The 25,399-nt window shown below is 40.8% G+C and overlaps 1 protein-coding gene and 1 pseudogene across 1 annotated transcript in view; both read left to right on the top strand.

The window, feature by feature from the left end:
- Nucleotides 1-20,128, top strand: part of tars1 (threonyl-tRNA synthetase 1) — a 45,739-nt gene extending 25,611 nt beyond the window's left edge. Inside the window, exons 13-19 of the mRNA XM_043688143.2 lie at nucleotides 5,185-5,322; nucleotides 5,425-5,502; nucleotides 5,586-5,686; nucleotides 7,958-8,062; nucleotides 8,954-9,026; nucleotides 17,626-17,740; nucleotides 19,648-20,128. Coding sequence (XP_043544078.1) covers nucleotides 5,185-5,322; nucleotides 5,425-5,502; nucleotides 5,586-5,686; nucleotides 7,958-8,062; nucleotides 8,954-9,026; nucleotides 17,626-17,740; nucleotides 19,648-19,796 — 759 coding nt within the window. The 3' untranslated portion in view covers nucleotides 19,797-20,128. The remainder of the gene's footprint in view (nucleotides 1-5,184; nucleotides 5,323-5,424; nucleotides 5,503-5,585; nucleotides 5,687-7,957; nucleotides 8,063-8,953; nucleotides 9,027-17,625; nucleotides 17,741-19,647) is intronic.
- On the top strand, nucleotides 2,825-4,488 carry LOC148152176 (uncharacterized; annotated as a pseudogene).
- Nucleotides 20,129-25,399: the final 5,271 nt, after the last annotated feature.

The following is a 25,399-nucleotide window of genomic DNA, read 5'->3' as shown; positions in this document are numbered from 1 at the left end:
AATCACAGGTAGGCCAGAGTAGGTAAGGATGGCTGTTTCCCCCTTCCTGAAAGGGTATTAATGAACCAGATGTTTGTTTTTCCAAGGGCAGTGGTCTTCATGGCTGTTGACAGACGCTTACTTCCAGATTTTTATTGAAGTTAAATTCATCTGCCATGGCTAGATTTGAATTTGAATCTCCAAGAACATTACCTTGGCCTCTAGATTAATAATCTTGTATTAATATCGATAGACCGCTACCACCTCTTCCCAGGGGCTGTTTTGTTGCTCAGCATGGTTGAATCGATTGCTGTGTGGTTCTGATCACTCTTGATGAATTGTTTTTCATTTTAACAAAAGGGCATAATGTCAGTCATGTGAAATGCTAACAAGATTGAGGGTAAAATAATTTTCTGAAATCAAGAGCAAGTAGTTGGGTTACACCAAAATTTTCACAAGGAAGCAGTGGGGTCATTGAAGAGTCAGTTGATGAAGAGTCATCTAGATTCAAAAGTTGAGCTGGCTTTCTCTCCATAGATACGACCTGATTGCTGTGATCTCTAGCATTTGTTTTGTTTTCAATACAGATTCCAGCATCTGCAGTAGTTTGCCCCTATTTCATTCACTTGCTTGAAGCTCAGACCATTGGTTTTAAATGGGAAGGTTTCCTATTACGGCCTTGCAATGAGTAATTTCAGCAGTGAAACTCAAGACAAAGGATCTGACGGACGATGTATTTAGAGCATTAAAGAAGAGAATAAGAATAAGATAAGATCAATAAGTGAGAAAGAACCAACTACCAGATGACAAGCTGCTGCTTGTTCTGCCTAGGCATGGAAGAGATACATAAACTTCTCCAGATGGGGAAACTAGGTCTTTGAGCTGGAAAAGGGAAGCAAAATATGCTGAGTTTTTGAGAACATGTGTTGTGATTTTTTTTTTTGTGTGTGTGTGTTCTGGGTCTGTAGATTGTTTTAAGGTATAGAGTTTGCTTTCAGTCGCCTCATGTGTTCTTCCTGTTGGATGTGGGAGGTTAGGGAGAATTTCAATGTTCCTAGAGACTATGTCTGATGGAAGTCTGTTTGGATGCAAATCCTATGGGATTGCATGAATCAGTTGGAATGCCAGTTAGAGGCAATGAGAAATTTACAAGAGCTGGCGGCATGATGGATGGCAATTACAGGAACGTAGAAAAACTGCGTACACATCAGGTAGATTGGTTACTTCTTGGAGAGATAATGCAAGAGTCTCTTGTGGCTGTCTCCATCTCAAATAAGTATGCTGTTTTGGATAATGTTGGAAGTCAAGCATGCCTCAGAGGGTGCAGAATATTATCAAAGAGGAGAATGACCAGCAGAAGATCATTGTACACCTTGGAACCAATGATCGAGGAAGAGAAAGGGACAAAGTTCTGCAAAAAGCATGTAGGAAATTAGGCAGGAGGTTAAAAAGTAGGTCCTCAAGGGTAGTATATCTGGATTGATCCCTGTGCCAAGTGCTATTGAGTAGAAATAGGAGAATAGAACAGACGAATGTGTGGCTGAGGAGCTGGTGCAGAGGGCAGGGATTCACATTTTTTGGATCATTGGGATCTCTTCCTGAGTGACCTGTATAAGAAGGGGATCATATGAATTGGAAAGTGATCAATATCTTGGCAGAGGTTTTACAGTATTTTTGTGGGGTGCATATCATCATGGCACCACATTAGTCAACATTCCTGTCTTCTAGCACCTCTCTGATGACTGAGGGGTAACCTATTTGTGCAGGGCGTGGTGCTTGTATGGAACAAATTAGGAAGCACTGAAGGGGGTACAATTAAACATTTAAGAGATATCTGGATGGGTACATGAACAGGAACGATTTAGAGGGATATGTGTCAATTACTGGCAAATGGGACTAGATCAAATTTAAAAATCACACAACACCAGGTTCTCGTCCAACAGGTTTAATTGGAAGCACACTACCTTTCAGAGCATCGCTCCTTCATCAGGTGATAGTGGAGGACTCAATCCTAAGACACAGAATTTATAGCAAAAATTTACTGTGTGATGTAACTGAAATTATACATTGAAAAATACCTTGATTGTCTGTTGAGTCTTTCATCTGTTTGAATACCATGATAGTTCACTTTTTTTTCATGTGTAAATCACAAAACCTTTTTTTAAAAGTTGCATTCTCAGGTCAGCTGTAACAATGGGTGATAGCCAGACAATATGTTGAAGGTGTTAGCCCCGTGTTCTCTGTCTATGCTATGATGTTTAGATTGATTGTAATCTAAAAAGTGAGATAACGGAGTTTTACATGAATTCATGCAGTTTTTGAGCAAAGTACAATGTAAGTCTGCAAGTACAAATTCACCCCACAAAATATGTGTGCATGTGGGTCTTTGTCTGTCTATGTGTCTGTCTGTCTGTCTGTCTGTCTGTCTGGGCTGGGATTTGAGTGTGTGAGAGAGTGTATGCGTCATCGTAAAGAGTGCATGGAGATAAAGGAGCAGCCATTGTCATTCAGAATAGAACAGATTACTGCAAGGAACAACCGGGAACACGACAGCCAATTACCAGCTGATCCGACCAAAGACCAAATTAAACACATTGATCAGAACTTTGGATCCAGTCCTTCAGAATTCCCTACGTGCCCTCATGCCACGTACATCTCGTGTAGGTGACTTCTACTGCCTTCCAAAGGTACACAAAGCCAACACACCAGGACGTCGCATCGTATCGGGCAATGGGACTTGTGTGAGAATCTCTCCGGCTATGTTGATGGTATCTTGAAACCTATTGTACAGGGGTTCCCCAGCTTTTGTCACGATACTACGGATTTTTACAGAAACTCAGCACCCACGGACCAGTCGAACCGGAAACATTCCTCGTCACAATGGACGTTTCAGCACTCTAAACCAGCATCTACCACAATGACGGCATCGCGGCAACAGCCTCAGTACTCAACACCAACAACTGCCAATCTCCAAACACCGTCCTACAACTCATCTGCTTTATCCTTGATCACCTTTAACAACCAGTTCTTCATCCAGATCATGGAACAGCCATGGGGGCCAAATTTGCACCCCAATATGCCAACATTTTTATGCACAGGTTTGAAGAAGACTTCTTCTCTATGCAGGATCTCCAACCAACATTATACACCAGGTACATTGACGACATTTTCTTCCTCTGAACCCATGGCGAGGAGTCACTGATAAAACTACACAGTGACATCAACGAGTTTCATCCCACCATCAAATTCACCATGGACTACTCTCGACTATCTGTCTCATTCTTGGACGCATGCACCTCCATCAAGGATAGACACCTTAGCACCACACTTTATCGCAAAGCCACAGACAACTTCACAATGCTACATTTCTCCAGCTTCCACCCAAAACATATTAAAACACCCATCCCCTATGGACAAGCCCTATGCGTACACCGGATCTGCTCAGATGAGGAGGAACGTGACGGGCACCTGGAAGTACTCAGGGATGCCCTCACAAGAACTGGGTATGATGCCCAACTCATTGACCGCCAGTTCCGATGTGCTACAGCAAGGAACCGTAATGACATCCTCAGGAGACAATCACCTGCTGCGTCCAACAGGGTATCTTTCGTTGTTCAGCATTTCCCAGGAGCTGAAAAACTACGCTGTGTTTTTCGTGACCTGCAACACACTATCACTGAAGATGAGCACCTCGCCAAGACCTTCCCCACACCTCCACTACTTGCCTTCAAACAGATCATTGTTTGTAGCAAGCTGCCTGGCTCTCAGGACAACTCCATACAACCCTGTCACGGTAGGCGCTGCAAGACGTGTCAGAGTGTGGACATAGATACCACCATTACACGTGGGGACACCTCCCACCTTGTACATGGCAGGTACTCATGTGACTTAGACAACGTTGTCTATCTTATACGTTGCAGGCAAGGAAGCCCTGAAGCATGGTACATTGGGGAAACCGAGCAAAGGCTACGACAATGGATGAATGGGCACTGCACAACAATCAACAGACAGGAATGTTCCCTCCCAGTTGGGGAACACTTCAGTGGTCCAGGACATTCGACCTCGGACCTTCGGGTGACCATCCTCCAAGGCGGACTTCGGAACAGGCAGCAGCGAAAAATGGCCGAACAGGAGCTGATAGCTAAGTTCGGTATCCATAGGGAGGGCCTCAACCGGGACCTTGGTTCATGTCACATTACAGGTGACCACCATTGCACTATACCCACATATACACAGACATGGACACACACCCTTACAGACACACACAGGCATCCTACCAGAGACTTAGACCACTCTACACTCATTCTATTCTGAATGACGTATGCACTCTCTCTCAGACACTCACAACCCCCCACCCCAGACGCACACTCCCCCACACTCACATGCACCCCCTCACAGACTTGAGACACTCTACACTCACTACACACGCACACTCTCTCTCGCACTCAACTCCCAACCCAGACAGACACACACACACATAGACAAATAAAGGCACACATATATTTTGTGGGGTGAATTTGTACTTGCAGACTTACATTGCTCAAAAGCTGCATGAAGTCATATAAAACTCTGATTCGAATCTAAAAAATGAGATAACGATCTAAACATCATGGCATAGACAGAGAACACAGGGGGCTAACACCTTCAACATATTGTCTGGCTATCACCCATTGTTATAGCTAACCTGAGAACACAACTTTTAAAAAAAGGTTTTGTGATTTACACATGAAAGAAGTGAACTATCATGGTATTCAAACAGATGAAAGACTCAACAGACAATCAAGGTATTTTTCAATGTATAATTTCAGTTACATCACTCAGTAAATTTTTGCTATAAATTTTGTGTCTTAGGATTGAGTCCTCCACTATCACCTGATGAAGGAGCGACTCTTCGAAAGCCAGTGTGCTTCCAATTAAACCTGTTTGACTATAACATGGTGTTGTGTGATTTTTAACTTTGTACACCCCATTTATAGAAATGTGCTAACACCTGAATACTTCTATTGCAATTGTAATCCAGTATGGAGTACTTTACCTCATGCTCTCTTGCCATTATTCAAACACCAATGATTTTTTTAAGCTACGTAATACATGGTATGCAACTTTTTATCTACTATATACTGTGGTATATCCAAGAGAAGTTTAGGGGCAGGGGGAAACTGGAGTATCTTTTCCAATGAGTTGTTGTGTTTTTGTTTTTCCTAGATTGAAGCAGAAATTAAAGGTTGCCTAGACTTCCTGCGTGCTGTCTACAATGTCTTTGGATTTACTTTTAAACTTGAACTTTCCACTCGCCCGGAGAAATTTCTTGGTGATGTTGAAGTCTGGAACACAGCTGAGAAGGTCAATAACTCCAATTTGCATTTTAGATGGTGTTTAATGCTGATTTTTGTTTTGTGTACTTTTTAAATCGAACTGTCACTGTGTAATCCCTTTTTCCTTCAGCAACTTGAAAATAGCCTCAATGAATTTGGTGAGAAGTGGACTTTGAATCCTGGTGATGGTGCTTTTTATGGGCCCAAGGTAACTTACTACTTCATAATATCAGAAACATTTGCTATTACAAGCAATACATTTCTAATATTTTTTTACAAAAATTCTTCCAGATTGATATAAAAATCAAAGATGCTATTGGTAGATATCATCAATGTGCTACAATCCAGTTGGATTTCCAGTTGCCTATCAGATTTAACTTGACCTATGTGAGGTAAGCCTCCTAAAATGAAGAGTACTTCTATCGGAAATAAGCTCATTTTTGAGCTGTCTTGTATTATTAAAATCAAATTTAGTATTCTTTTCCCACATAAAGAGTAAATTTCTAGTGCAATCTTAGGAAGTAAGAACTTATGTTGATTAAGTGATTCCTGTAATTGCAAATGAACTATTGAGTTTAATAATATGAGTGCTATAATTGTACTGGATGAAGGAACAGAGGATATTGTTCCTAAGTTTGCAGATGGCACATAGTATGTGGAGGGACATGTGCTATTGAGGAAACTGAGAAGCTGAAGAAGGATTTGGACAGGCTACGAAAGAGGACAAAGAAGTGGCAGATTAAATACAATGTGGGAAAGTGTGACGTTATGCACTTTAGATTGGAAGAACAGAAGCAAAGACTATTTTCTAAATGGGGAAAGACTTAAGAAATCTGAAACACTTGGTGACTTGGGAATCCTAGTTCAGAATTCTCTTAAGGCTAACCGGTTCACTTGGCAGTTAGGGAGCAAATGAATTGTTCGCATTCATCTCTAACAGTTGTGGCTAGAGTTGGGATGTACTGCTGAAGCTGTATTAAGCTCTGGTCAGATGCATTTGGAATATTGTGAGTAATTTTGGGCCCCATATCTAAGGAAGGATGTATTGGTGTTAAAGGGGGTCCAGAGGAGGTTTACAAAAATAATGCTGGGAATGAAGGTCTTGTCAAGTGGTTGAGGATTCTGGATCTGTACTAGATGACGTTTAGAAGGATGAAGAGGGAATCTGATTGAAAGTTACAGAATACGGAGAGGCCTGGAGAAGTTGTTTCCAGTAGTAGGAGAGTCTAAGACCCAAGGGCACAGCCTCGGACCGATGGGATGATGCTTCAGAACTGAGAGGAGGAGGAATTTCTTCAGCCCGATGGTAGTTAAGCTGTGGAACTCGTTGCCCTAGAACGCTATGGAGGTCAAGTCGTTGACTGTCATAGATTCGTACAACTTGGAAATAGACTCTATGGTCCAAGTCGTCCATGCCAACTAAGTTTCCCAAACTAAACTAGTCCCATTTGTCGGTGTTTTGCCCATACCCGCTCTAAACCTTTCCGATTCATATACCTATCCAAATGTGTTTTGAATGTTGTAACTGTACCTGCACTAACTACTTCCTTCGTTCCATACATGAGCCACCCCTGTGTGAAAAAGTTGCCCCTCAGGTCTCTTTTAAATCTTTCTCCTTTCACCTTAAATATGTGTCCCCTAGTTTTGAACTCACCCACACTAGGGAAAAGACCTTTGGTATTCACCTTATCTATGTTCCTCGTGATTTTATAAATCTCAATCAGGTCACCCCTCAACCTGCTATACTCTAAAGAAAAGTCCCAACCTATCCAAACTTTTCCTCAAACTCAAATCTTCCAGTCCTGGCAACATCTTGGTAAATCCTTTTCTGAATCGTCTCCAACAATATCCAGAACTGTACACATTACTCTAAAAGTGGCCTCACCAACATCCTGCATGTGATGTCCCAGCTCTGATGCTCAATGGCCTACAAAGGCAAGAGTGATAAAAGCCTTCTTCACCACACTGTCTACCTGTGATGCAACTTTCAAAGAAAAATGTACTTGCACTATCCAGGGCCTTTCATTAACTATGTAAGTCTTGCCTCTGTTTGTTTTACCAAAATATAACGCCTCGCATTTATCCAAATTAAACTCCATCTGCCAGTTCTCAGCCCATTGACCCAATTGATCAAGAGAATATCTTTAAGACAGAGATAGTAAGGGGATCAGAGGATACAGGGAAACACGAGAGAGTGAGGTTGAGAAACATTTCAACATGATCGAATGACAGAGCAAATTCGTTGGGTCTAATGTCTTAATTCTACTCCAATGTTTTATGACTTACAATCTCAACATTTATTCTGTTATTACTGCCATTAAAATTTAGGAGAAAGTGAGGACTGCAGATGCTGGAAAAGTATAGCCGGTCAGGCAGCATCCGAGGAGCAGGAGAATCGACATTTCGAGCATAAGCCCTTAATTAGGAATTAGCTCATTCTTGATGAAGGGCTTATGCTCAAAATGTCGATTCTCCTGCTCCTCAGGTGCTGCCTGACTGGCTGTACTTTTCCAGCATCGTACTCCTTTGATTAAAATTTTAATCAATCATGAGACAATTACTCGTTCTGATGTGCAGCCTATATTACATTTTAATTATTTCCCACATCTTTAAAGAAAACTTTAACATTCAACGTGCTGAAATCGTTTCACTTTATTTCACAGTCATGATGGTGTTGATCAGAATAGACCTGTGATCATTCATCGGGCTATCCTGGGTTCTGTGGAACGAATGATTGCAATTTTGACTGAGAACTATGGTGGCAAATGGTAATAAAATATTCAATTCTCTGTATGTTCCATTAAAACTACATTTCAGACTAGTGGATTGTATAATTATTACTAACAAAGTAACTTTCAAAATAAGTGTTCAGCAATCACTGTTCATTTATACTGAAGGTCTGTTGTACACACAGGTTTTAGCTGCTTCACTGTTTCCAACATTATGTTGAACAGCTACCAATTTGAGAATCATTTACTGTGTGGTACTGATCTGCCATTAGGCAATAATAAAAAATAACATCAGATAATCATAGATAACGACATGCTGCGAGTCACCTTTCTTTCATTGGAATCTACTTTTGGGACTCCACACACTACTGATCCTGATGGGTCACCTTGCCAGGCACCCAAGTTTGATTCCACTCTCAGGTGACTGTGTGTACTTTGCACATTCTCCCCGTGTCTGTGGGTTTTCTCTGTGCTCTGGTTTCCTCCCATAGTCCAAAGATTTTGCGGGTTAGGTGGATTGGACATGCTAAATTGCTCATCGTATCCATAGATGTGCAGGTTAGGTGGCTTAGACCCAGTGACAGAGAAAATTTGAGCTATGCTGTAGGGTGGGAGGCTAACGAGCACTCATTTTCTACCAACCATTACCAATCGCTATTGCAGTGGAGTACAAGGCAAAACCTATTGTGGTGGCAATCAGCAGTGTCTGGGTGTTGGACAGCTGAATAAGAACTGTAATCAATATACCGAGACTCGCTTTTTATTTGAACTGCTTTGAGGAGACTCTTGAGTTCTTCTCCTTGGGTGGGAGAGCCAGCTTGCACCAGCCTTATTCTTTAGCTTTTTTGATGTTATAAGAACAAATAACCATTGAAGTAATATGAGAGGTGTTACCATTATCTGAAGTATGCTGCAATTTTTACTTTGCAGGCCTCTCTGGCTGTCTCCAAGACAAGTTATGGTTGTACCTGTGGGACCTACATGTGAAGAATATGCGCAAAAGGTGAAGTCTAAAGATACAAATGTTATACAATTTCCATATTATGTAGAAATGCATGAATGTGTTTTGAGAATATTCAGGGCAAAAGTAGTAGTGTTCTTTGTGGGATTCTGGTTCATGTTTGTTATTGTTTATATGTTGGAGTTTCTTCCTTAGACATATTCTTGAAGTAAGTGTTTAGAATTCTGGAAGAAATTGAGTTGCTGAATCCTGTTACAAACCTTCATGTTGCCAGCTTAAGGAGATATGGAACAGAAGCAGAGACCTTCACAAACTTGATTGAGTTTTTGAGGATGTAACAAAGAAGGTTGATGAGGGCAGAGTAGTAGATTTGATCTATATGGACTTCAGTAAGGTATTTGACAAGGTTCCCTATGGGAGACTGATTAGCAAGGTTAGATCTCACGGAATACTGGGAGAACTAGCCATTTGGATACAGAACTGGCTCAGAGGTTGAAGACAGAGGGTGGTGATGGAGGGTAGTTTTCCAGACTGGAGGCCTGTGAGCAGTGGAGTGCCGCAAGGATCGGTGCTGGGTCCATTACTTTTTGTAATTTACATAAATGATTTGGATGTGAGCATAAGAGGTACAGTTAGTAAGTTTGCACCAAAATTGGAGGTGTAGTGGACAGCGAAGAGGGTTACCTCAGATTACAACAGGATCTGGACCAGATGGGGCCAATGGGCTGAGAAGTGTCAGATGGAGTTTAGTTCAGATAAATGCGAGGTGCTGCATTTTGGGAAAGCGTTGGAGGCTGAAAGATGACCTTCTAGAGGTTTACAAAATTAGGAGGGGCGTGGATAGGATAAATAGACAAAGTCTTTTCCCTGGGGTCAGGGAGTCCAGAACTAGAGTGCATAGGTTTAGGGTGAGAAGGGAAAGATATAAAAGAGACCTAAGGGGCAACGTTTTCATGCAGAGGATGGTACGTGTATGGAATGAGCTACCAGAGGATGTGGTGGAGGCTGGTACAATTGCAACATTTAAGAGGCATTTGAATGGGTTTATGAATAGGAAGGGTTTGGAGGGATATGGGCCAGGTGCTGGCAGGAGGGACTAGATTGGGTTGGGATATCTGGTCGGCATGGACGGGTTGGACGGAAGGGTCTGTTTCCATGCTATGCATCTTTATAACTCTATGACCAGGTGGCAGGAGAACTATTTTACCTTTTTGTGTACAAGTACAATAGAAGAATTACAAATGTTTCTTGGCATTTGAGATTATTAGATTTCAATTTTGTGCTGTATATTGCTGTCCTAGACAAGTTAAAGTGTCACCCCCAAGTCCTTTTTTCACGTAATAGATGAGATCACTTGTTTATATTGATCAACAGAGATTCCACTAACTCCTGGCATGCTTGATTAATTATCAGGGCTGATTAATAGATTCATCCCAATGCAAGTTGTGCATAGAATTTGAAGGGTCTGCTAAAGATGTTTGATTCACCACTAGGGGGTTCAATACAGTGCCACACAAATGACGTGTGAGAAAAGTCATGGCTCGTGGAATAAAACACACAGAAGCAAGATGGATACAAAGTTAGCAGAGTGATGGCAAACAGAGTAATGGTCAATAGATACTTTTCAGACTGGAATAAGGTTTGTGGTGGAGTTTCCCATGAAGTTGGTATCGGGACCATTGGTTTTCTTAATGTATATTAATGATCAATGTTCTAGGGACACTTTTTCGGTGTTTGTGGTTGATTTCAGCCTTGAAGGCATATATACTGTAAGGAGGATGGTGTAGAAATTTGACAGGACTTGGACCGTAGTGTCATAGAGAGAATACAGGCTCTTCAGCCCACCATGTCTGTGCTGTTCAACAAACTACACTAATCCCATTTACCTGCACTTGGTCCATCGCCTTGGCATTTTAAGTACTCATCCAGATGCTTCTTAAATGTTCCTTTCCGGTAGCATGTTCCATATATTTACTAACCTCTGGGTGAAAAGATTTTCTTCAGGTCTCCTCTTACGTTTCTGCTATCTGACCTTAGACATGTGGGCAGCACAATGGCTCTCGTTCACAGTGCCAGGGACCCAGGTTTGATTCCAACTTCAACTGACTGTGGAGTTTGCACACTGTCCTTGTGTCTGCGCAGGTTTCCTCTTTCTTCCTACAGTCCAAAGATGTGCAGGTTAAGTGGATTGGTCACACTAAATTTCCCACTGTGTCCAGTGATGTGCAGGTTAGTGGATGAGCCATGAGATATGCAGTATTACAGGGATATGGTAGGAATTGGATCTGGGTGGCGTGCTCTTCTGAGGGTTATTGTGGACTCGATGGGCTGAATGGTATGCTTCCACACTCTGGGGATTCTGTGATTCTATGTCTGCCATGGTGAAGAGACTCTTATGAGCTACTCTGTTTATGCCTGTCCCTGACAAATTTCTACTACTTCTGGTCTGTAATTATCTGGCCTATTTCTGCTGCCTTTCTTGAACAAAGGAACCACTTCAGCTGCCTTTAGTCATCCCGCGCTTTACCTGTGGCCAACGAAGTATTGAATATATCTGTCACAGCCAGCAATCTTCTCCTTTGCCTCCCATAGCAGCCTGGGATGCATCTCATCAAGCTCTCGGGATTTGAGTACCTGTATAATCATTAAAACATCTAACTTTGTACAAGCTAGGGTAGAGAGCTGACAGATGAAGCTGAATGTAGAAAAATGTAAGATGTTGCATATTAGCAAAGATGTGGATAGGCAATATAAGAGATACAATTCTGAAGGGTTTGCAGGAGCAGTGGAACCCGGGTGTATGTGCACATGTTAATTGAAGGTGGCAGGATAGATGAAAAGAGCAGTTAATAAAGCAGACAGTGTCTTTGACTTTAATAGCAGGCAAAGAATACAAAAGCAAGGAAGATATGTTAAACTTATATAGGTCTGTCATCAGACCTCAGCTGGAGTATTGTCTACAAGTTTTGGGTACCACACTATTTCGAAAAGAAGTGAACATATTAGAGAAAGTGTGGAAGAGATTTACAGAAATTGTTTCATGGAGGAGAAACTTCATTTATAAGGGTAGATTGGAGAGGTTGGGACTGTTCTCTTTGAGAAGGTGGCCAAGATGTGATCTGATATGTTTATTAAAATTGCGTGGGCTGGATTGAATAGATGGGGCGATGCTGTTCCCACTTGTAAAAGGATCAAGGATTCGATGCCCCTACAATTTCCAAGTGATCAGCTTTTATTCTTCAAACTTCAGAGTTGAGCATTAAATATTCAGTGATATGTGATTTTTTGAAAGGGCAGGCAGGAAGGAAAAAGTAATAGGATAGTATTGTGTGGGACAAAATAAATACAATAGCAAGAAATGATCTTGTCTTGGATCAGAAGGTGTTGACTCTATATGGGTGAAGGTAAGATATAAAAAGGGAAGAAGACACACTTCGGAGGAGTTTATGGGGACCCTAACAGTGGGTGACAGGATAGATCAGAAGGTAATGATGGCATGTAAGAAAGGCGTGTGTTAATCATGGATGATTTTAATCTCCTTGTAGATTAGGATCGATGATTGTGACTGCTTCTTTAATGACCCTTCCTCCATCACAAGGTCAGAAGTGGGAATAATTGCCAATGATTGCACAATGTTCAGCACCATTTGCAAATCCTCAGATACCGAAACAAGTCTATTCAAATCCATTTGCCAGCATTTGACATATATCCCACTAAACGGTTCCTATTCCTGTACCCATCCATATACCTTTTAAGTGTTGTAAATGTACTCAGCTCCACCCCTTCCTTTGTCTGCTTGTTTCTATATGCACCACCCTCTGTTAGAAAAAGTTACCTCTCAGGTCCCTTTTACATTTTTGCCCTCTCACCTTAAATCTATGCCCTCTAGTTTTGGACTCCCCTACCCTTGGAAAAACACCATGGCTATTCATCCTATCCTTGCTCCTCATGATTTTATCAACCTCTACCAGGTTACCCCTCAGCCTCTGACGTTCTGGGGAGAAAAGCCCCAGCAGATTCAGCCTCTCTCTATAGCTCAAATCCTAGCAACATGATTGCACATCTAAAGACAGCTCACTGCTATCATCTCAAGGGCAACAAGGGACAGGCAATATACGCGAGCCAGCCAGCAGCTCCTACGAATGAATTACATAAAAAAAAGGATGGTCATATGGCAAAGGTAGCCATGATGAATTCATAGTGTGTATTCAGGTCAGTTTGCTAGAACAAAATGCAACTGTGATATGCTTTCGATCTGCTGATTTGTAATGAGGAAAGTTTAATAACTGATGTCAGAGTAAACGATTCCCTTTGAAACAGTGACCGTAACATGGCAGAATTTTAGCATTCGGTTTGAGAAGAAGGAACTTGGGTTGGAAACAAATGTTCTCCGCATCAATAAGGGTAACCACAAAGAAATGCAAGCCGTGCCAGCTGGCATGGACCGAAGAAAGGAGTTTAGTAGCCAAGACCAATGAGTAAAAATTTGCTAATGTTAAGAAAATAGTTTGTGACTGACAACTAAGGTACATTTCACTGAAAGAACGATTCTACGAATGGGATAAGCCAACCATGGTTGACCAGGGAAATTAAGGATATTATCAGATTGAAAGAAAAAATGTATCAAAGTTTTGTGGTAAGACAGAGCAATGGAAATGTTTTAAAAACTAGCAAAATTTGAAGACTCCAAGAGCGTTCCAAAATTACTAAACCAGAGACAAAAGGAGAGGAAATAAATATAAAAGCTCACAAGAGCCAAAGTGCGAGGGAGGCTAATGGTGCTTAAGACCAACAAGTCCCTCCACCTGATGGGATGCGTCCTAGGATAGTAAAGGTTGTAGCTATAAAGGTAGTGGATTTACTGGTGGTAATCTTGTAAGCATTCTTAGATAAGGGTTCTGAGGTAAAGGCAGGAAAGTGGAGTCAACTAAGGTGTAACATTGGATTACTTCCGATATAATACCTTGTTGGCAAGGGAGGAGCCAAAAAGCAGGTAACTACAGTCTGGTTAGCTTAATGTCCATTATGGATAAAATGATAGTGTGTTGTAAAGCATTATAGCAGAGCATTTAGAATTACATAATATGACCAACAAACTCAGCATGCTTCATGATGGGAAATTATTTCTGTCAAGTTTAATAGAATTTTTTTAAAAAATGGTAACAAGCAGGATAAAGGGGAAGTGGTGGATGTAATCATTTGGAATTTCAGAAGGCATCCATGCTGACCAAATATCCCAACCCAATCTAGTCCCACCTGCCAGCACCCGGCCCATGTCCTTCCCAGCCCTTCCTATTCATATACCCATCCAGATGCCTTTTAAATGTTGCAATTGTACCAGCCTCCACCACTTCCTCTGGCAGCTCATTCCATACACGTACCACCTGTGTGTGAAAACGTTGCCCCTTAGGTCTCTTTTATATCTTTCCCCTCTCACCCTAAACGTATGCCCTCTAGTTCTGGACTCCTTCACCCCAGGAAAAGACTTTATCTACTTATCTTATCCATGCCCCTCATGATTTTATAGACCTCTACAAGGTCACCCCTCAGCCTCTGATGCTCCAGCGAAAACAGCCCCAGCCTATTCAACCTCTCCCAATAGCTCAAATCCTCCAACCCTGGCAACATCCTTGTAAATCTTTTCTGAACCCTTTCAAGTTTCGCAACATCCTTCCGATAGCTGCAACATGACCTCCCAACTCCTCTATTCAGTACTCTGACCAATAAAGTAAAGCATGCCAAACGCTGCCTTCACTAACCTATCTACCTGGTGACTCCACTTTCAAGGAGCTGTGAACTTGCACTCTAATGTCTTTGTTAAGCAACACTCCCTAGGACCTTGCCATTAAGTGTATAAGTCCTACTAAGATTTGCTTTCCCAAAATGTAGCACTTCGCATTTATCTAAATTAAACTCCATCTGCCACTCCTCAGCCCATTGGCTCATCTGATCAAGATCCTGTTGTAATCTGATGGAACCATCTTCGCAGTTCACTACACCTCCAATTTTGGTGTCATCTGCAAACTTACTAACTGTATCTCTTATGCTCCCATCCAAATCATTTATACAAATTATGAAAAATAGTGAACCCAGCACCGATCCTTGTAGCACTCCACTGGTCACAGGTCCCTCCAGTCTGAAAATCTTATAGGTTAATAACCAATGGTGTTATGTTAACATGAATAGAAGATTGGCTAACAATTGAAGACCGTTATGGTGGCAACATGTGACTAGTAGAAGTGTCACAGGGATCAGTACTGGCACAATCATTATTTACAATATATTAATCACTTTAATTAGACAGATTTGCAGACAAAAATAAGTGGGAATGTGGGGCGTGAGGATGACTCTGATATAGACTGGTTAAGTGAGTGAGCAACAACTTGGCAGATAGAATTTAATGTAGGAAAATGAGAGGTTATGCATTTTGGCAGGAAGAATAGAGGAGCTGAATATTTAAATGGAGAAAGACTGCAAAAAGCACAGGGATTTGAGTCCTCATGGATAAATCACAAAAAAGCTAGCATACAAGTTCAGCAGGTAATAGGGAAAGCAAATGGAACTTTGGCCTATTTTAAAGGGAATGGAGTATCAAAATAAAGAGATCTTAATAAAACTATGTAAGGTACTAGTCATGCCTTAGCTTGAACAGTTTTTGTCCCCTTATCTAAGGAGAGAGATATTGGCATTGGAGGCAGTCTAGCGAAGGTTCACTCGACCAAACCTGGGTATTGGGGGAATTGTCTTAAGAGATGTTGAGTAGGTTGGAGCTGTACTTATTTGAGTTTAGATGAATGTGAGGTGACCTGATTGAAACATAGAAGATTCTTAGTAGGCTTGACCAGGTAAATGTTTCAAGGTTGTTTGCCATTGTGTGAATGTCTAAGATCAGACTGCATGATCTGAGTAAGGGTTTGTCCATTTTATTTTAATCTGAGGGTAGTGAATCTGTAGAATTCTTAATTACAGAGGCCTTCTAAGGCTGGTCATGAAATATATTAAAGGCTGAGATTGATTTTTAATCAGTGAGTGAGTTACAGCTAAAGGGGATAAGGCAGGAAAGTGGAGTCAAGGAGAATCAGCTCAACGTGACTTCATTGCATGGTGGAACAGACTTGATGGGCTGAGTGGTTTTTTATGGGCATCTGGTATGTAAGACCAGTCTATTGTGTCTCTCCTCATAAGGTAGCTCTTTGATTTCTGGGATTAATGTACTGAACTTAGTTGAAATCTTTAGGAGGAGTAAATCCTTCCAAAACCTGCACAATATTCCAAATGTGGTCTCACCGAAGCCTTGAGACTTGTTACTCTTCATCTTCATTCGAGAAGAATTAAATTACCTCATGCCATTTGTTTACTATATTCCACATTTTCTTGCATGTTAAATTCTGTGACACATTTGACATTAACTGAAAAATCTGTGCCAAAAAGTGGGTATCTTGTCATCTGAAAGCTAAACAGTTGTAGACTCCTTGAGCTATTTGGCACCAAGCAAATAGCATGTATCTGAAATAAACAACTTCTGGCTATTTCTTCAAAGCGTTCCATGGCTACTGAGGCACCAGGAAATAGCTAGTCTGAAAGCTGTTTTCCTGTTTGTGTATCTGAAATGATAAAAATGAATGTGTACTTAAAATGCTCTTTGTGCTTATTCAAAGTTGATATAACTCTGCCTTTGCATTTAGGGCCTGCTGGTCTGATTTACTGGCAGTACATTGACTTTCGCGTTGCGCTCAATGTTGCTTTTCTTTGAAGTACAGCTGCAGGAAATCTTTCTGATAGAAAATTGAACTGATGTTATATTCTGTAAAGTTTATTAAGTTTTTTTTAACATTTGAAAGGAAAACAAGAAGAGGATTGTGAAATGAGAGCCATTTAACAACACAATTTGATTTTTTTAAAAATTCAGCTGTGTAGTTTGGGAAGATAATTTGGTCCAAAAGTGGTTTACCAGGAGTTTGCCTGGATTGGAGTGAATTAGTTATAAAGGGGAGGTTGGACAAACTTGGTTAATTTAGCTAGATTGTTGGAAGCTGAAGGTTGACCTGACAGAAGTACGTAACATTGAGAAGCATGGATAGGGTGGATAGTCAGATTCGTACTAGGTGGCATAGGTTTAAGGTGAGAGGGAAAAAGTTTAGACGAGATGTGTGATGAAAGTTTGTTTATTTAGGATTGAGAGGTGCATGGGAGGTGCCAGGGGAGTTAGTAGAAGCAGATGTGTTAGCAAAGTTTTTAGGCATTTGGACAGACACATGAGCTGGAGGGAATAGAGGCATCCAGACCATGTGCAAACAGATGGGATCAGTTTAAACAGCACCATGGTCAACATAGACATGGTGGGCTGAAGGACCTGTTCCTGTGTTGTACTGTTCTATGTTCTATAATTAACAGACGGTCGGGTTGAATGTGGTAGAATGAAGGGTAGGAGCAGTCTTGATGAACTCAATGGCTGAATGATTTTTTCATTATGCGTTTTCTCATGTGAAAAAGAAGATTGTATTCCTTAGTGATACGAATTATATCAAAATTAATTTCTTGCAAATAAACTCGTAGCTATTGAAGGTTTTTTTTCTTTTAAACAGGGAAAAATAAGCATTTTCAATAAAGTTTGTTTCTTTTTATAAATTGATGTGACCAGGTTCAACAGCAATTTCATGATGCTGGGTTAATGTCTGATGTTGACCTTGATCAAGGATGTACACTGAACAAGAAGATCCGCAATGCACAACTTGCTCAATATAACTTTATCCTGGGTAAGTTTCATAAATCTTTTCACAATGTGTTCAGTGAAGTTGTTTGAAAGAAATGTACCATCCTTTTATACTTTGGATAATATCTGTCTCATTGTTTGATTACTTATGCTGTGTTGGCTCATTAATACTCAGTAGTACTGCCCTCTTAGTTAATGACACTTCCTGATATGCTGAATAGACCAAGAGATTTGAGATATGATTACTACTTTCATTGATTTCAACTACAATAGTATTCATGTCTAACCACAATCCAGTTGGGAGGAGAAAATAGTATCAGTAAAATGGATTGTCTTAAAAACTCAACTAAATTACTTTTTAAGGAACAAAACTGGTTGTCCTTACAGTTCCAGCTAATAGATACCTCCAGTTCTACATCACTGCAACTGACTCTGAAGTCCCCTTCTGAAGTGGCCTAACTGAGGATAAATAATAAATTCTGAAAAAAGGTCACGGGACCGAAAACTGTAACTGATTTCTCTCCACAGATGCTACCAGACCTGCTGAGCTTTTCCAGCAGTTCTTTTTATTTACAGCATCCATGGTTCTTTTGATTTTTATTTGATAACTAATAAATACCTTGCTAGTGATGCCTCCATTCGAAGACCTTTTATAAAAGGTTTTATACTAATTCTGACCATTACTGGGTCTACTTAAATAATTTTATCTTTAGATTGATTAATTGTCAGATACCTGGAAAGATAGTGAAAAATGTTTTGTCACTCAATCTGGCACCATTTTGATTTCAAAAAGGAATAAAAAGAAGTTGCATCTATCTTCTACACGATGGGTCTTCAAACACAGCTCCAAGGGTTCTGCAAGAAATTTGCAAGTTGTCCCAGGCCTCAAGGAGTCCTTGCTCTGGTTATAGCAATGACATCCCCTTGAGTGTCCGCGCTTCGGGCATACCCGCAGCCAGAAGTCCGTGCTCTGGACCTACTGTAGCCAGAAGATTTTATGCCTCTTAAAGTTCTCTGAGAGAGAACAAGCAAATTATATTCAGTTCACTACAAAGCATTGTTGGCCTGATGATAGGAAAGGAGCAACACAGCTTTGAGAGAGTCCTGAAGAAAGGTTACACCCGAAACATTGACTTCTGCATCTCCTGATGCTGCCTGGCTTACTATGTTCTTCTAGCCTCCTGTCTTGTCTACTTAAGACAGTCAAAGCCATGGATTATTTCTCTCTAAAATGTAGTCACCAGTTGACTGGTTGCACTCCTGAAGTTGTAGCTGCATTGCTGCTGCTGTTGCTCCTGTCCCTTTTATTATCCACAGGCCTGAAGTTCACTCTCGCCTGGATGACCGCCCAGGTGTCACTCCCAAACAGCACCAACCTGATGATATAGAAATGTCATCTTTGTTCCTGCCAGCTTTATTTCCATCACTTTGTAGTGACATGACACTGCAAACCCTTTGTCTCTGCACAGTGACAGCAGCCTTCTATAGATTGGACTGAGAACCACTTAACATTTGTGCCAAAGTATAGAATATTTTCTGCATTTTAATTGGACAAAACAATACTATGAAAGTGTAGCTAAAGTGTCTAAAGCAATTAATATTATGAACTGGAATGTTTTGTTTCTTTAGCTGTGATTAAAGTACTGAATAAAGTTTTCATAGGGAAATATTCTACCATGCAGTATCACAGTGCAAATTAGCATTGACTTCAGTCATGCCAGGAGGTCTTGTGATATTATCATGATGGGAGGAAGAGCAAGATAATAATTCTTGAACATCAGCTTGTGTGTAATATTGGCCACCTCTTTTATTAGCATGCCTGTCAGTTGTTTCAAAGCATTATCACTTCTATTCATATGGAAAATTGTTTTGTTGGAATAGTTTTATCTGAATGTAGCAATTAATTCAAGGTAAAAGACAATGTACTGAAGTATGTTATTACATTTGCAGTGGTTGGTGAAAAAGAGAAGAGCAGTGGAACCGTCAATGTGCGCACAAGAGACAACAAGGTGCATGGAGAGCGCACAATATCTGAAACCATCCAGAGGCTTTTGCTGCACAAGAAATCCAGAAGTAAACATGCTGAAGAGGACTTCTGAGACTTTTGCAATCTTGCCATATTTATCTGTAGCCAAATAAGTGTGGTATCAGGTTTTTTTATTGGGAAAGGGAAAGGAATGATTGCATTCTAAAAATCTTAATTTCCAAGAAGCAATCAAAGTTTTTTGTGCAAACATGGTTAATAATATGAATTGTAGGTTGAGAATTTCAGTTCCTACATAAATGGCGTTTGTTGCATGAAAATGATCTTGAAAATACTTCAAAACTATTTGTAGATTTTTCCTGTAATTGATTTTTCTGCATTTTTAATCTTATAACTCACAACTAAACAGTAAGAACAAAGACCCCTAATAAAATACATTTCCCTCAATTTTGATCACTTTTTATTACCGTAGTGCATTATTGAATTCGCCTTTTTCATTTATATGTATGAATGACTTTTCTCCCCCAGGTTGCCTTTGTGACGATATCCATATTCTTCATATCCAAGTGAACTTTGTGATCTTGAAGAAAACAAAATCAAACGGTTGTAATTGAATTTATATTAGATTTAATCTTTAAATCTATTTAACAGTTAAAAACCAAATAGAATTTTAAAATAATAGCAAATAATATTGTTTTCCCCAACATGCATGTTGTCAGGTTTTGGCTGGCAATGTCACAATTTCATCCTCTACAGTGCTCCATTTCCACATTAGTGAGTGGCAGCAGTACTGGTATCATTATTTTTGGGCCAAAGGAATTTGTAACCTCTGCATCCGAAAGGAAATGTTCAAAGGCAAGGGAATAGTCATAGAGATAAAAATATCTGTAGGTATCTGCTTTTTCTATCCTGTAGATGAGGTAACCTTACCTCCCACACCCTCCAATTTGCACTCTAAGTTGGACAATATAGATTAAAATCTGTCAAAAATCACTTCATTTAACCACAATTGGAGCCACTCTCCAGAAGGCACAATGTGTGTCTGCTCAGTCCTGGAAGGCGTTAATGGTCCAGAGATGATAATACTGTGTCATAAACATTTCCAGCCACTATGTCATCTCTCACTTGAGCATCGTGTACATTTCCTTGAAATGACAATCATGATAACACAATGTGGATGCCAGTTGTAATTATCATTTTTAAATTTCTCATTTCCTTTGTATTTTTATTTCTATCTTGATTGATGTTAAATACTAATGATCACTAATTTTGTTTACACTGAAGATGCTAATGGAGGCAAGTGGTGCTCGCAGAGGCTTGGCTTGGCAGTCAAGTAGCACGACTTTTTTTGATAAAAGGGAATTGCACCTTATCGACAGCTCTAATTCCTTTGTACAAGCTATTGGTATTTACAGGTAACATTCCACTTCAACTCATTGGCTGATTCTGGTGTCAATGGACATTGATTGAGTTTTGGTTATTTTATCATCTGGATTTTGCAGTCAGCTGTGAAGTGACCTTTTAACTTCAAATGAATAGTGCCTGAAGTAGGTTTCCCCTTTCAGATGTCAGTTTGCATCTGAGCAAATTCAGGGCATTGCCAGCTATCCAGCACCTGTGATATTGCTGAGCAAGATAACAGGCACTGTGAAATTATCTCAGACTGCAAACCAGAAAATAATAATTTATTTCACTTAAAGTTAATTATGTAACGTGGGATTAAGATAATAGCAATAAATAAATGGAAATGAATGTGTTGGAGATATTTGAATTTCCATAAATTCAGAAGGGTTGAAATAGTACAGCTGTTCGTATTTATTCTTAACTTAGTACATTGTAAAAACTTAGTTGTTTTATTCAATAAGCCATGGCCTCTACAAGTCTTTGCACAAATAACATACGTGGCATGTTTTGATTAGTGATTTCTACTTCTGCCTGATGAGGTTTTCAACACACCCCTATCACATTTCATTGAATCGCTGACAACACCCTCTGGATTTCTACATTTAATTGAGCTTGTGTAGGCCTCAGAAGCTGTCAGGATTGGCAAATGCAGCATTCTCATATCAAAGAATCTGTGTCCACAGCAAAGTGTAGTAGGTACCATTAGCTTTAGTAAGTACAGCCGTGTGCGGGCATTTCTGTTTTCTCCCTGCCCCATCAAATCTTTCCAAAATACATCAGTTCAGCAAGAAATGTAAGCACCACCTAATCGGCTCACTAAAACCCAGTAAAATATGCATTTTAAAATATTGATATTTATATGTGATTATTTGCAGAAGCATCTCCTCTGGTTGGTATTTTTCTTTCTAAAACTCGGTTAAATATTGAACCTTAATTTTAAAAATGGGGCGGGATAAACACTTTCACTTGGAGATCACATGGCAAATTGACCTTCCTGTAAATAGTTCCTTTCCCCGTAATAAAGTTTCGTGACATTTTGAGACTCAAGCTATTTGCCCAACTTTCAAAGATCAGTGTAACTTGGCAGGAGCGCAGAGGTGTTTTTAAAACAAAGGTTTATGATTTGTTGTACTCTTATCATGTATCATTTGTTGCAGTGCAAATAGGAAAGGGCTGCTCTCATTGTCAAATAGGTCTTTAACTATTATATTTATAAAGCCGGTGCCTATGGCCTGCTGAAATAGTTAAAACTGCAGTGCAAAAGTCACAAATATGAACAAGGAACGAGGTAGAGATTCCGATCGCATCCAGCTGCAATTATTATGAATTAAATACATGCAAAGTTGCATAAGCTGAACCTCAACAATATCGTCTTAGAGTTGTGGAAAATAATCAATGCAAATAACAAGGCATCGACCAGAGATTTTGCTTGTAAATAAATGAGCTTTTAAAAATCCCAGTATGCTTCCCTCGCAGGTTTAAGTGGTTTTTACCTAATGGGGAAAAGCATCAGTCGTGAGACACACCTTCAGCCACGCAGCAAGTTGTTGGGTGATCCAACCCATGCTCTGGGATCTGGGTAGTGTTCCAACTCCCGAATCCTCGGGGTGAGCTCCTGAGACTGACATAATTACACAAAGAGGAGGATGTGGAGGAAGGGAGAATACAGCATTTCTGGCCAAGTTGTCTAAGAAGACTTCACCTGAGTAGGACGCCATTAACAGCAATGAATTTCCCTTGTCCCAAACCTTACCTTCCCCTTGCCACAGACAATCTTTGTTGTGTGGTAGATGTCCTTCCCTAAGGTACATGACTGAATCAGCTTTTTGTTACATCAATTAATGTTAGTTTGACGGAGGTCATTGAGACTAACATTTAGAATACAGAACAGCAGAGTCCCTTCAGCCCACAATATTGTGCTGAGCATTTATGTTAATCTAAGATCAACCGAACTTACACATGTCCATGTGCTCGTCCAGCTGTTGCTTAAATGTCCCTAATGTCTCTGACTCTACTACCACCGCTGGTAGTGCCATCCATACACCCACCATGCTCTACGTAAAGAACCTACCTCAGACAGCTTCCCTATACTTTCCTCCAATCACCTTAAAATTATGACCCCTCGTGACAGCCATTTCTGCCCTGGGGAAAAGTCTCTGGCTATCTATCTATGCCTCTCATTACCTTGTGCAGCTCTATCAAGTCACCTTCCTTTTTCTCTCCAGTGTGAAAAGCCTTAGCTCACTCAATCTCTCTTTATAAGACATGTCTTCCAGTCCAGGAATCATCTTGGTAAATCTCATCTGCACCCTCTCTGAAGCATCTGCATCCTTCATATAATGAGGTTACCAGAACTGAACACAATATTCCAAGTGTGATCTAACCAGGGTTGTATAGAGCTACAGCAAAACTTCAAAGCTCTTAAACTCAGTTCCCCTATTAATGAAAGCCAAAAACCATTTACTGCCTTAACAACCCTATCAACTTGGGAGGCAACTTCGAGGCATCTTTGTGGGCCCCAAGATCTCACTTTTCCTCCACACTGCCAAGAATCCTGTCTTTTAACCCTGTATTCAGCATTCAAATTCCACCTTCCAAGTGAACCACTTTGCATTTATTCAGGTTGACCTCCACCTGCCACTTCTCAGCCCAGCTCTGCATCCTGTCAATGTCTTGTAGCCTGCAACAGTCCACGACACAATCTACAACACTACTGACCTTTGTATCATCAGCAAACATACTAGCCCACCCTTTCAAGTTTTCATCCAAGTAATTTATAAAAACTACAAAGAGCAGAGGCCCAAGCACAGATCCCTGTGGGACACCACTCGTCACTGACCTCCAGATGGAATACTTTGCATCCACTACCACACGCTGTCTTCTTTAGGCCAGCCAATTCCATTTCTAGGCAACCAAATTTCCCTGTATCCCATACCTCCTAACTCTGAATGAGCCTACCGTGGGAAACCTTATCAAATGCCTTACTGAAATCTGTATACACCACATCCCGACCTTCGTCAATATGTCTTGACACATACAGAGATTAGAATCCCTACAGTGTGGAAATCGGCCATTCGGCCCAACAAGCCCACACCAAACCTCTGAAGAGTAACCCAACCAGACCCATTCACCTACTACTTGGCATTTACTTTTGACTAATACACATCCCTGAACAATGTGGGCAATTTAGCATGTCCAATTCACCTAGTCTGAACATTTTTGGATTGTGGGAGGAGCACCCTGAGAAAACCCATGCCGACACGGGGAGAATGTGCAAACTCCACACAGACAGTCACCCACAGGGAGAATCAAATCCAGGTCCCTGGTGCTTTGAGGCAGCAGTCCTAACCACAGCCACCATACTGCCCCAAAGAACATCCGCAATGAACTCAATAAGGCTTGTAAGGCATGACCTGCCCCCCTCAAAGCCATACTGACCATCTTTAATCAAACTATGTTTTTCCGAATAGTCATAAATCCGATCGATCAGAATCCTTTCCAGTACCTTGCTCACCACAGACGTAAGACTGACTGGTCTGTAATTCCCAGAGATTTCCCTATTCCCTTCTTGAACAGAGGAACAACATTCGCCTCCTTCCAATCAGCCTGTACTACTCCCATGGAAAGTGAGGATGCAAAGATCATCACCAGAGGCGCATTAATCTCATTCCTCACTTCACAGAGTAACCTTGGATATATCTGTTCCGGCCTGGGGACTTATCTATCTTGATGTTTCCCAGAATTTCCAGCGCATCCGCGTTCTTAATATCAATCTATTCAAGCCTATTAACCTGGTCCATAGTGTTCTCACTATCAACAAGGTCCCTCTCTTGGGAATACTGTAGCAACAAACCCATTTAGGGCCTCTTCACACTCCAGGTATATGTTCCCTCCACTAATCCTCATCGGCCCTACCCTCTGACCATTCTCTTATTCCTCACATAAGTGTAGAACGCCTTTGGGCTTTCCCTCATCCTTCTCAAGATTTTGTTGTGCCCCCCTCCTAGCTCTCCTCAGTCCATTGTTCAATTCTTTCCTAGCTACCTTGTAAGCCTCTAAAGCTGTGCTCGGTCTTGCTTTCTGAACCTTAAGTAAGTTTCCTCTTGAGAGAAGCTCCTCTTGTCAAGCAAAGCTCCTTTGCCTTACCATTCCTTGCCTGTCTCAGTGGGACAAAGTTATCGAACGCTCGCAACAAGTGCTCCTTAAACAGCCTCCACATTTCTGTTGTGCATTTCTTGTAGAACAGTTGTTCCCAATTTAGACTCCCTGTCTAATAGCAGTATAATTTCCCCCCCTCCCCATGAAATACTTTTC

The sequence above is a fragment of the Chiloscyllium plagiosum genome, unplaced genomic scaffold, assembly GCF_037043375.1.
Source record: "Chiloscyllium plagiosum isolate Xiang-an unplaced genomic scaffold, Cpla_swu_hap1 HiC_scaffold_1, whole genome shotgun sequence".
NCBI classification, from domain to species: Eukaryota; Metazoa; Chordata; class Chondrichthyes; order Orectolobiformes; family Hemiscylliidae; genus Chiloscyllium; species Chiloscyllium plagiosum.
Note: the sequence above shows the minus strand (reverse complement) of the source record. Positions and strands in the feature narration are given on the sequence as shown.